Raw genomic sequence first — 13,495 nt, 5'->3', positions numbered from 1 at the left:
CACTCTGCTGTGCATGATACACACTCCTTTGACATGATAAATGTAAAAGAACACACACACACATAGTGAGGAATTGGTTAAAAACACAGTTAACCCACACAGAGCCCTTCTAGGGAGATACAGAGTACATTGGAGCCAGCCACACAGCTCCCCTATAGCTAAAATTCAAACTTAGCTGGGTCACTAACTAAGTACCCTAATAGTGCTTAGTACACCAAAATATTGCTCCCCCCCTTGCTATGACCCTCTGGTACTGCTGAGGTGCTCTGGAGTCCTTGTGGAGGAGCTGTGGTTCCCTGTCAGGCTGCCTGTGTAAGCTGCAGATGGGAAAATGGCGCTGGTGACCTGCTGGGTTTGCTCATAGTGAAGGCCCCACCCCCGTAATGGCACGCGGTCTTCCCGGGTTTTATACTGGCTGAGGTGCAGAATAAAGTCTACAGTGGGTTAAAACCCCTGTAAGGTATGCCAGTTAGTGGGTAATAGTAGTGGCTCCAGCCGCCCCTCACAACGGTCACACCGTGTATCTGAAGCCTGGAGCGCAGCGTGCATGCAGCGCTACACTCCTACCCTTATACCACCATTACAGCTGGCGACCCGCTAACCGGGACACCGGCCACCTACTCACCACTCTTCCGTCTTCTGGCTCTTAGGGGTGGCGGCGTGCTGCGGGTCTGTACGCTCGCCGTGGTGGGGCTTGCAAATAGGATCCTCAGGAACTCCGTGTCCTGTCAGCGGGAAACGGGACCATTAACCCTAGGGAGGTTAATGGTCCGGCACCCCCCCTAAGTCCCACGAAGCAGGCAGTCTGGTGCCAACCAGACCTGCCTGAAAATAATAAAATAGAAAATAAATGCAGAAAACTCTTCAGGATCTTCCCAAGCATGACCGGCTCCTCAGGGCATATTTTCTAAACGGAGTCTGGTGCATAGAAGGAGGAGCCAGCCCACACTATCAAATTCTTGAAGTGCCCACGGCTCCTAGTGGACCCGTCTATAACCCATGGTACTAAATGGAACCCCAGCATCCTCTAGGACGTAAGAGAAAGTCTGTTAACAGTACAGTAGGTAAGGAGTTCCATATAAAAGGGGCCAACTCTTAGAGGCATTGGGGAGGATGGTGTTTAATTGGACATGACACCTGGTTGCGCACATATTGGCCAATTATGGTAATGCTAACATAGCAAGTGTTCCCTTGCTGATGTGCTGCTATTCAGTGGCACATTGATAACAGGGATTAGCGTTGAGCTTCCACAGGACGCTCAGACGCTGCCCGGCTTCCTCCTTTCCGGTTCCCCCGGCACAGCATGAGGTCACGCCTGCCCTCGGTATATGGTATGTGTGTGGGGCAGGCGGGGTGGGGTGAGGGGGCGACCACACACTTAAAAGTCAATCCCGGGATTGGCCATTTTCCAATCCCGATACCCAGGATTGAAAAAATGGCCCGGGATTGGCCTCCCTAGATGGGTGGCATGAGAGCATAGCTATAGCAGGATTTGTGTGACTGAAGGAAAGGTTATCTGTGATTCAATGCATACCTTACCCAGAATTCCAGGATTGTTTGGGGTTTTATTCTGCTTTTACAATAGTCCTTCTTTGATGTGTGGCACTATTAGTTGTGTTTGGTCAGCGTTCTCTGTTCCTTTTTATATGATCTCTTTATTTAGAATTTGTGTGTTTGCATTTGGGTGATATCACAGGATCCTCGGCTGCAGTCTGATGGCAGGCCTCTGCTGTGTGCAGAATACAGGGCCGGTATTGTTGTTTTACAAATCAGAAATGAAAACCTAAATTACGTAACTCAGTATATATATTTGTTATGTCTTCAGGGGCTGAGATGGCGAGAGCGCCTGCTAATGTTAGACAGCCTTCGGAGATGTAGTCATGTATGTGCGTTTGTCCTTCACACGCATCGGCAGGAGTGCCGTGTATCAGACGGGTTCCAGGCACTTTCTTTATAAACACAGCAAGCCCCACACTGCGCTTTGTACTCTCTCCGCTCAGGATACTGCCAGCTGATTGCTGACATGAGACTCGTACATCATGAATCCGAAGCACCAGAGGATAATAGGGGAATGGTAAATAAGATTCAGAGCCCTCATCTGATGAGGACATTGGATTGTTTATTTTCACAGAAAGGGAAGAAGAAATATACTGCAATGCTTACACTTCTGAGGATGGCGTCCGTGCGTTATTATGCAGGGAGGCTGTGTCCTGATACACTGTGGTTCTTATGCCTTCTATTTTATAGGAGCTGGCTCATATACATGGGTAGCAGTTGATTTACCAATGGACACAATATCGACAGGTTCAAAGTGGCGAAGTGTCAAAATGTCGATATGCGTTTTTGAAGGAATTTTTGCCCAAAAACAGACTTGATCATACTTTACCATCCCAGTGGACCTGATGGCGGAATATAATAGTGTGCCGAGCGCAGCGAGCCATGCGAGGGGACGCGTACCACTTAGACGGTGTCCATGTCGACCTATGTTGACACTGACAAAAAAAACAACAGAAAAACTCATGTCGGTATTCTGACATGTCTGCATTTCAGATGTTGGTATTCTGACTTTCTGCATTTTGAACATGTCAGCATAATGGATGTCTGTACTTTGACCGTGTCGGTATTTTGACTAGGTCAGTGGCTGACGGGATTATGACCGTCGTTACTGTGTCCGTCGGTAAATCATACTGAACCCATATACATATGTGTAGATTGTGCTATGTCGTGGGATGAAGTGGTATTTGTAAGAACATAGCCTATCCATTAACCTGGAGCCTCCTATGTCATTGGCTTCTACCACAGCGAGCTCCTCTCTTCTGTAGCTCAGATGGAGTCGACTGAGGCTAGAGACTCGTCTCCTCATCTCGGGCCTGGTTTCTAGGGAATGGATAGCCTGCATTCTAGGTAATGTCACTGGTGAAATGATGTCACTTCATTTTAGTGATGGTTTTCATTCTTGATGATGTCACTGGTTCCTGGTTACATGATGGGCTGTATTCTTGATGATGTAATTGTTTCCTGATTACATGATAGTATTCTTTGAGATGTCATTAGTTCCTGAAAAAAATAATGGTCTGCATTCTCCGTAATTTTTCCAGCAAAGTGATAGGCTGTAATTCCAGTGATGTCACTGAATCCTAGTGCACTGATAGGCAGCGTTCTTGGTGATGTCACTGTTTACCATTGAAATGATAGGCTGCACAGTCAGTGGCTCTTAGTGACCTGTTAGGCTGCATTCTCTTGCATATTGAGACCACAACTCTGTGTACTGTAGTTACCAATTGCACTTTAAGTTAATATGGCATGATTGCTGCAGGTACTCGTGTAAGTCACCTCATTCTTAGTCTTTCTTCAACCTTCTGTAAACTCCAGTCACAAGCCATAAAACAGTCGTTCTATAACCTCATGAAGCAATCACTGTTTATTGTTCCAGATTCCCAGTCAGAAGATGACGCTTCTCCCATGAAACGACCTCGGCTACTAGACAGCGAGGATGGGCCCGACAGTAGCCGCTCCAAACAGAAGAGCCGCCGTCGCTGCTTCCGCTGCCAAATAAAACTGGAGTTGGTACAACAGGAGTTGGGGTCGTGTCGCTGTGGTGAGTGCCGGAACGTTATATAGAGAGCTTCCGTTACACCAGCCATAACTGAAGTCAGATGCACTGCATTGTATAAGTGTGCTGCTAAACAAGAATGAAACCTTCCCATCCTCTGTTACTAACAACATAAATACTCCGCACACAGACAAAAGTTTTCCTCGTACAGCAAAAGTTTTATCCCTATTCTATTGGGTTCATTTTCAGGGTCACTGGACTAATAAATTTCTGTTTATAGCTCAGTAATTACTATAAAACATTCATCACAATGGTTTAGCCTGAAACCTAAAAATTCTATTAATGAGATTGTGAAATTGTATCATTAATTTGCTAATATGCAGTTGCCCTAAACAGTGTGTGAAATAAATAGAGCCCCCAGGAATTGTCTTCTCCCCACATCTGTGTTGTCTCCTACACTGGACTCTTTAGGCAACGTTTAATGAGCACAGTCCAAACTCTCATCCCAGGAATGACATCGTTATTAAAGTCATTATATCGCAGGAACCTCAGCGCACTGCGGATGGTACAATGGCTGATGTCTCTATCCCCGGCGTTTCATATGCTGGTCTTATATACAGAAATATCACAGATTTCTCTAACGTCCTAGTGGATGCTGGGGACTCCGAAAGGACCATGGAGAATAGCGGCTCCGCAGGAGACTGGGCACAAAGTAAAAGCTTTAGGACTAGCTGGTGTGCACTGGCTCCTCCCCCTATGACCCTCCTCCAAGCCTCAGTTAGATTTTGTGCCCGAACGAGAAGGGTGCAATCTAGGTGGCTCTCCTGAGCTGCTTAGAGTAAAAGTTTAAATAGGTTTTTTATTTTCAGTGAGACCTGCTGGCAACAGGCTCACTGCATCGAGGGACTTAGGGGAGAGAAACGAACTCACCTGCGTGCAGAGTGGATTGGGTTTCTTAGGCTACTGGACATTAGCTCCAGAGGGACGATCACAGGCCCAGCCATGGATGGGTCCCGGAGCCGCGCCGCCGGCCCCCTTACAGATGCTGAAGCAAGAAGAGGTCCATAAATCGGCGGCAGAAGACTTTCCTGTCTTCATAAGGTAGCGCACAGCACTGCAGCTGTGCGCCATTGCTCTCAGCACACTTCACACTCCGGTCACTGAGGGTGCAGGACGCTGGGGGGGGGCGTCCTGGGAAGCAATGAATTTACCTTAGTTGGCGAAAAATACATCACATATAGCTCCTGGGCTATATGGATGTATTTAACCCCTGCCAGTTTTCCAGTAAAAAGCGGGAGAAGAGCCCGCCGTGAAGGGGGCGGGGCCTATCTCCTCAGCACACAGCGCCATTTTTCCCACACAGCTCCGCTGGTAGGAAGGCTCCCAGAATCTCCCCTGCATCCTGCAACTACAGAAACAGGGTAAAAAAGAGAGGGGGGCACTTATTTGGCAAAATAACAGATATAAGCAGCTATAAGGGATAGACACTTATTGTAAGGTTGTCCCTATACATATATAGCGCTCTGGTGTGTGCTGGCAAACTCTCCCTCTGTCTCCCCAAAGGGCTAAGTGGGTCCTGTCCTCTATCAGAGCATTCCCTGTGTGTGTGCTGGGTGTCGGTACGTGTGTGTCGACATGTATGAGGAGGAAAATGATGTGGAGGCGGAGCAGAGTGTCTGTAACAGTGATGTCACCCCCTAGGGGGTCGATACCTGAGTGGATGTACTGTTGAAAATTACGTGACAGTGTCAGCTCTATATAAAAAAACAGTGGTTGACATGAGACAGCTGGCTACTCAGCTTGTGCCTGTCCAGACGTCTCATAGGCCGTCAGGCAGATGGCAGATACAGACGCCGACACGGATACTGACTCCTGTGTCGACGGTGAAGAGACAACCGTGATTTCCAGTAGGGCCACACGTTACATGATTGAGACAATGGAAAATGTTTTATACATTTCTGATAATACGAGTACCACCAAAAAAAAGGGGGTATTATGTTCGGTGAGGGAAAAACTACCTGTAGTTTTCCTGAATCTGAGAAATAAAATGTGTGATGATGCGTGGGTTTCCCCCCGATAACAATTAATAATTTCTTAAAAAGTATTGGCTGCATACCCTTTCCCGCCAGAGGTTAGGATGCATTGGGAAACACCCCCTAGGGGGGATAAGGCGCTCACACGCTTGTAAGAACAAGGGCTCTACCCTCTCATGAGATGGCCGCTCTTAAGGATCCTGCTGATAGAAAGCAGGAGGGTATCCAAAAAAAGGTATTTACACACATACTGGTGTTATACTGCGACCAGCTATCGCCTCAGCCTGGACAGTGCTGGGTTGGCATGGTCGGATTCCCTGACTGGAAATATTGATATCCTAGATAAGGATAGTATATTATTGCCTATAGAGCATTTAAAAGATGCATTTCTATATATGCATGACGCACAGCGGAATAATTGCCGACTGGCATCAAGTATAAGTGCGTTGTCCAATTCTACCAGTAAAATGGTCAGGTGATGCGGATTCCAAACGTCATTTGGAAGTATTGCCTTTGAAAGGGGACATTTGGGGTCGGTCTTTTAGACCTGGTGGCCACGGCAACAGCTGGGAAATCCACGTTTGTACCCCAGGTCGCCTCTCAAAATAAGACGCCGTATTATCAGGCGCAGTCCTTTGTTGGCAAGCGGACAAAAGGTTCCTCTTTTCTGCTCGTGACAGAGGGAGAGGAAAAAGGCTGCAGAGATCAGCCAGTTCCCAGGAACAGAAACCCTTTCCAGCCTCTGCCAAGCCCTCAGTATGACGCTAGGGCTTTACAAGCTCAGGCACGGTGGGGGCCCGTTCTCAATGAATTTCAGTGCGCAGTGGGCTCACTCGCAAGTAGACCCCTGGATCCTTCAGGTAATATCTCAGGGGTACATATTGGAATTCGAGACGTCTCCCCCTCGCCGTTTCCAAAAGTCGACTTTACCGACGTCTCCCTCGGACAGGGAGGCAGTTTTGGAAGCCATTCACAAGCTGTATTCCCAGCAGGTGATAATCAAGGTACCCCTCCTGCAACAGGGAACGGGGTATTATTCCACACTATTGTGGTACCGAAGCCAGACGGCTCGGTGAGACCAATTCTAAAATCTAAAATCTTTGAACACTTACATACAGAGGTTCAAATTCAAGATTGAGTCACTCAGAGCAGTGATTGCGAACCTGGAAGAAGTGGACTACATGATGTCTCGGGACATCAAGGATGCTTACCTTCATGTCAAAATTTACCCTTCTCACCAAGGGTACCTCAGGTTTATGGTACAGAACTGTCACTATCAGTTCAGACGCTGCCGTAGGGATGGTCCACGGCACCCCGGGTCTTTACCAAGGTAATGGCCGAAATGATGATGTTCCTTCGAAGGAAGGGAATTTTAGTTATCCCTTACTTGGACGATTCCCTGATAAGGGTAAGATCCAGGGAACAGTTGGAGGTCGGTGTAGCACTATCTCAGATAGTGTTGCGGCAGCACGATTGGATTCTCAATATTCCAAAATCGCAGCTGGTTCCGTCGACGTGTCTTCTGTTCCTAGGGATGATCCTGGACACAGTCCAGAAAAAGGTGTTTCTCCCAGAGGAGAAAGCCAGGGAGTTATCCGAGCTAGTCAGGAACCTCCTCAAACCGAGCCAAGTCTCAGTGCATCAATGCACAAGGGTTCTGGGTAAAATGGGGGCTTCCTACGAAGCAATCCCATTTGGCAGATTCCACGCAAGAACTTTCCAGTGGGACCTGCTGGACAAATGGTCCGGGTAGCATCTTCAGATGCATCAGCGGATAACCCTGTCACCAAGGACAAGGGTGTCCCTCCTGTGGTGGTTGCAGAGTGCTCATCTTCTAGAGGGCCGCAGATTCGGCATTCAGGACTGGGTCCTGGTAACCACGGATGCCAGCCTGCGAGGCTGGGGAGCAGTCACACAGGGAAGGAATATCCAGGACTTATGGTCAAGCCTGGAGACATCACTTCACATAAATATCCTGAAGCTAAGGGACATTTACAATGCTCTAAGCTTAGCAAGACCTTTGCTTCAAGGACAGCCGGTGTTGATCCAGTCGGACAACATCACGGCAGTCACCCACGTAAACAGACAGGGTGGCACAAGAAGCAGAAGGGCAATGACAGAAGCTGCAAGGATTCTTCGCTGGGCGGAAAATCCTGGGATAGCACTGTCAGCAGTATTCATTCCGGGAGTGGACAACTGGGAAGCAGACTTCCTCAGCACGACCTCCACCCGGGAGAGTGGGGACTTCACCCAGAAGTCTTCCACATGATTAAAAACTCGACAGGTATTGCGCCAGGTCCAGGGACCCTCAGGCAATAGCTGTAGACGCTCTGGTAACACCGTGGGTGTACCAGTCAGGGTATGTGTTTCCTCCTCTGCCTCTCATACCCAAGGTACTGAGATTGATAAGATGGTGAGGAGTAAGCACTATATTCGTGGCTCCGGATTGGCCAAGAAGGACTTGGTAACCGGAACTTCAAGAGATGCTCACGGAGGATCCGTGGCCTCTACCTCTAAGAAGGGACCTGCTCCAGCAAGGACCCTGTCTGTTCCAAGACTTACCGCGGCTGCGTTTGACGGCATGGCGGTTGAACGCCGGATCCTGAAGGAAAAAGGGCATTCCGGATGAAGTCATCCCTATCCTGATCAAAGCCAGGAAGGATGTAACCGCAAAAACATTATCACCGCAATTGGCGAAAATATGTTGCGTGGTGCGAGGCCAGTAAGGCCCGACGGTGGAAATTCGACTGGGTCGATTCCTACATTTCCTGCAAACAGGAGTGTCTATGGGCCTGAAATTGGGGTCCATTAAGGTTCAAATTTCGTCCCTGTCAATTTTCTTCCAAAAAGAACTAGCTTCAGTCCCTGAAGTTCAGACGTTTGTAAAAGGGGTACTGCATATACAGCCTCCTTTTGTGCCTCCAGTGGCACTTGGGATCTCAATGTAGTTTTTTTTTTTTTGGATTCCAAAAGTCACATTGGTTTGAACCACTTAAATCTGTGGAGTTAAAATATCTCACATGGAAAGTGGTCATGCTGTTGGCCCTGGCCTGGGCCAGGCGCGTGTCAGAATTGGCGGCTTTATCCTGTAAAAGCCCTTATCTGATTTTCCATTCGGACAGGGCGGAATTGAGGACTCGTCCTCAATTTCTCCCTAAGGTGTTTTCAGCATTTCACTTAAACCAACCTATTGTGGTGCCTGCGGCTACTAGGGACTTGGAGGATTCCAAGTTGCTGGACGTAGTCAGGGCCCTGAAAATATATGTTCCAGGACGGCTGGAGTCAGAAAATCTGACTCGCTGTTTATCCTGTATGCACCCAACAAGCTGGGTGCTCCTGCTTCTAAGCAGACGATTGCTCGTTGGATTTGCAGTACAATTCAGCTTGCACATTCTGTGGCAGGCCTGCCACAGCCAAAATCTGTAAAAGCCCATTCCACACGGAAAGTGGGCTCATCTTGGGCGGCTGCCCGAGGGGTCTCGGCTTTACAACTTTGCCGAGCAGCTACTTGGTCAGGGGCAAACACGTTTGCTAAATTCTACAAATTTGATACCCTGGCTGAGGAGGACCTGGAGTTCTCTCATTCGGTGCTGCAGAGTCATCCGCACTCTCCCGCCCGTTTGGGAGCTTTGGTATAATCCCCATGGTCCTTTCGGAGTCCCCAGCATCCACTAGGACGTTGGAGAAAATAAGAATTTACTTACCGATAATTCTATTTCTCATAGTCCGTAGTGGATGCTGGGCGCCCATCCCAAGTGCGGATTGTCTGCATTACTTGTACATAGTTATTGTTACAAAAATCGGGTTATTGTTGTTGTGAGCCATCTTTTGAGAGGCTCCTTCTGTTATCATGCTGTTAACTGGGTTCAGATCACAAGTTGTACGGTGTGATTGGTGTGGCTGGTAATGAGTCTTACCCGGGATTCAAAATCCTTCCTTATTGTGTACGCTCGTCCGGGCACAGTATCCTAACTGAGGCTTGGAGGAGGGTCATAGGGGGAGGAGCCAGTGCACACCAGCTAGTCCTAAAGCTTTTACTTTGTGCCCAGTCTCCTGCGGAGCCGCTATTCCCCATGGTCCTTTCGGAGTCCCCAGCATCCACTACGGACTATGAGAAATAGAATTATCGGTAAGTAAATTCTTATTATTTCATACTCTGTCTTATATACGGTATACTGTATATGCCAGACATTTCATACTGTATTCTTATATACAGTACACAGCTATATCCCAGGTGGTTCATATGCATTGCTTATATACAGATATAGCCTTGATTTCATACTATGGCCTTATATACAGATATATGCCAGACGTTTTATACTTTGTCCTTATATACAGATATAGCGAAAACATTTCATAATATACGAGTATAAGGATATGTCCCAGGTTATTGATATTCTGTCCTTATATATATTATACAGATATATCCCAGACATTGTTATATTCTCTTTTTAGATACAATGTACAGATATATCCCAGACATTTTATATTCTGTCCTTACAGATGAGTCCTTTGTCATCTAGCCTCTGCTTTGAGTTGCGGCACACATGGCGTATGAGAGCTGCCAGCACCAAGCGTCTTTTTCCCCTGAAAATTTATCTTATTCGCATCACTATGTGAATAAGACGCACAGGCAGACTATGTTGATTAAATTTATATGCGGCATACCTATATTCTGTGTGTTAATGCAGCTGTATCTGCATACGAAATGCTGTGTTACAGTGTCAGTGGAAAATAATGTAATGTAAAATAACACTGGGAAAGCATACAAGAGCTTTCAGGAACAAAGAAGGGCCTGGCCTGGTAAGCTTGTAACATTATTATGTATGCAGTTTAATGAGAAAAGAATTTAAGGGGTATATTCAATTGATGTTGGATCCTTTCCGACGGAAAGGATCCAACATTTCAGTATTCAATTCGCAGCCAAATCCGACAGTGGACGTTCCCAACAATGCCAATCCGACTTTTTTAACATTGTCGGGAACGGGGCTAAAACCTGTCTGATTTGGCCGCGAATCCGACAAAAGCCGTGGAGCCTCTGCTAATCCGACGATCCACATTTTTTCCGACAAGTCGGATTTTCTGTCTTGTCTGATACACGAGAGTTTGATTGAATAGGTCGAATCTGGATTCGACCTTAAACTCCTGTTTTTCCGACAAGTCGGGAAATCCGACTTGAATTGAATACAGCCCAAAGTACTTATGAGCCTTGCCTAAATCTACAGTCTGTAGTATACCATCACAGTTCTGTCATCCAGACAGGGAGTGCCTTTTCTTATCAAAGTTACTGTCATGTCACCCAGACTCAGGTTATGTCACCCAGACACAGGGGATGTACCGTATATAACTATGTCACCCAAACAGGGGGTGTCCCATATATCACTTTTATGTCACCCAGACACAGGGGATGTCCAGTATATCACTGTTATGTCAGCCAGGCACAGGGGATGTCCCGTATATAACTATGTCACCCAGACAGGGGGTGTCCCGTATATCACTGTTATGTCACCTAGACACAGGGGATGTCCCGTATATCACTGTTATGTCACCCAGACACAGGGGATGTCCCGTATATAACTATGTCACCCAGACAGGGGGTGTCCCGTATCTCACTGTTATGTCACCCAGACACAGGGGATGTCCAGTATATCACTGTTATGTCAGCCAGGCACAGGGGATGTCCCGTATATCACTGTTATGTCACCCAGGCACAGGGGATGTCCCGTATATTGCCGTTATGTCACCCAGACACAGGGGATGTCCAGTATATCACTGTTATGTCAGCCAGGCACAGGGGATGTCCCGTATATCACTGTTATGTCACCCAGGCACAGGGGATATCCAGTATATCACTGTTATGTCAGCCAGACACAGGGGATGTCCAGTATATCACTGTTATGTCACCCAGACACAGGGGATGTCCCGTATATCACTGTTATGTCACCCAGACACAGGGGATGTCCCGTATATCGCTGTTATGTCACCCAGACACAAGGGATGTCCCGTATATCGCTGTTATGTCACCCAGACACAGGGGATGTCCCGTATATCACTGTTATGTCACCCAGGCACAGGGGATGTCCAGTATATCACTGTTATGTCACCCAGACACAGGGGATGTCCAGTATAACACTGTTATGTCACCCAGACACAGGGGATGTCCCGTATATCGCTGTTATGTCACCCAGACACAGGGGATGTCCCGTATATCGCTGTTATGTCACCCAGACACAGGGGATGTCCCGTATATCGCTGTTATGTCACCCAGACACAGGGGATGTCCCGTATATCGCTGTTATGTCACCCAGACACAGGGGGTGTCCCGTATATCACTGTTATGTCACCCAGACACTGGGCATGTCCCGTATATCACTGTTATGTCACCCAGACACAGGGGATGTCCCGTATATCACTGTTATGTCACCCAGACACTGGGGATGTCCCGTATATCACTGTTATGTTACCCAGACACAGGGGATGTCCCGTATATAACTATGTCACCCAGACAGGGGGTGTCCCGTATATCACTGTTATGTCACCCAGACACAGGGGATGTCCAGTATATCACTGTTATGTCAGCCAGGCACAGGGGATGTCCCGTATATCACTGTTATGTCAGCCAGGCACAGGGGATGTCCCGTATATCACTGTTATGTCACCCAGGCACAGGGGATGTCCCGTATATCACTGTTATGTCACCCAGGCACAGGGGATGTCCAGTATATCACTGTTATGCCACCCAGACACAGGGGATGTCCAGTATACCACTGTTATGTCACCCAGAAAATGAGGATGTCCCGTATATCACGGTTATGTCACCCAGACAATGGGGATGTCCTGTATATCACTGTTATGTCACCGAGGCACAGGGGATGTCCCGTATATCACTGTTATGCCACCCAGACACAGGGGATGTCCAGTATATCACTGTTATGTCACCCAGACACTGGGGATGTCCAGTATATCACTGTTAAGTCAGCCAGACAATGGGGATGTCCAGTATATCACTGTTATGTCACCCAGACACAGGGGATGTCCCGTATAACACTGTTATGTCACCCACACTGGGGATGTCCAGTATATCACTGTTATGTCAGCCAGACACTGGGGATGTCCAGTATATCACTGTTATGTCAGCCAGACAATGGGGATGTCCAGTATATCACTGTTATGTCACCCAGACACAGGGGATGTCCCGTATATCGCTGTTATGTCACCCAGACACAGGGGATGTCCCGTATAACACTGTTATGTCACCCAGACACAGGGGATGTCCCGTATAACACTGTTATGTCACCCAGACACAGGGGTTGTCCCGTATAACACTGTTATGTCACCCAGACACAGGGGATGTCCCGTATATTGCCGTTATGTCACCCAGACACAGGGGGTGTCCCGTATATCACTGTTATGTCACCCAGACAATGGGGATGTCCCGTATATCACTGTTAAGTCAGCCAGACAATGGGGATGTCCCGTATATAACTATGTCACCCAGACAGGGGGTGTCCCGTATATCACTGTTATGTCACCCAGACACAGGGGATGTCCAGTATATCACTGTTATGTCAGCCAGGCACAGGGGATGTCCCGTATATCACTGTTATGTCAGCCAGGCACAGGGGATGTCCCGTATATCACTGTTATGTCACCCAGGCACAGGGGATGTCCCGTATATCACTGTTATGTCACCCAGGCACAGGGGATGTCCAGTATATCACTGTTATGCCACCCAGACACAGGGGATGTCCAGTATACCACTGTTATGTCACCCAGACAATGGGGATGTCCCGTATATCACTGTTATGTCACCCAGGCACAGGGGATGTCCCGTATATCACTGTTATGTCACCCAGGCACAGGGGATGTCCATATATATAGATATATAGATATATATATATATATATAT

At 47.7% G+C, this 13,495-nt stretch overlaps 1 protein-coding gene across 1 annotated transcript in view; it reads left to right on the top strand.

Moving 5' to 3' along the window:
• Positions 1–13,495, top strand: part of ZFAND3 (zinc finger AN1-type containing 3) — a 363,579-nt gene that overhangs the window by 311,290 nt on the left and 38,794 nt on the right. The window contains exon 5 of the mRNA XM_063918865.1: positions 3,434–3,598. Coding sequence (XP_063774935.1) covers positions 3,434–3,598 — 165 coding nt within the window. The remainder of the gene's footprint in view (positions 1–3,433; positions 3,599–13,495) is intronic.

This window comes from Pseudophryne corroboree, chromosome 4, assembly GCF_028390025.1.
Source record: "Pseudophryne corroboree isolate aPseCor3 chromosome 4, aPseCor3.hap2, whole genome shotgun sequence".
Taxonomy (NCBI): domain Eukaryota; kingdom Metazoa; phylum Chordata; class Amphibia; order Anura; family Myobatrachidae; genus Pseudophryne; species Pseudophryne corroboree.
Note: the sequence above shows the minus strand (reverse complement) of the source record. Positions and strands in the feature narration are given on the sequence as shown.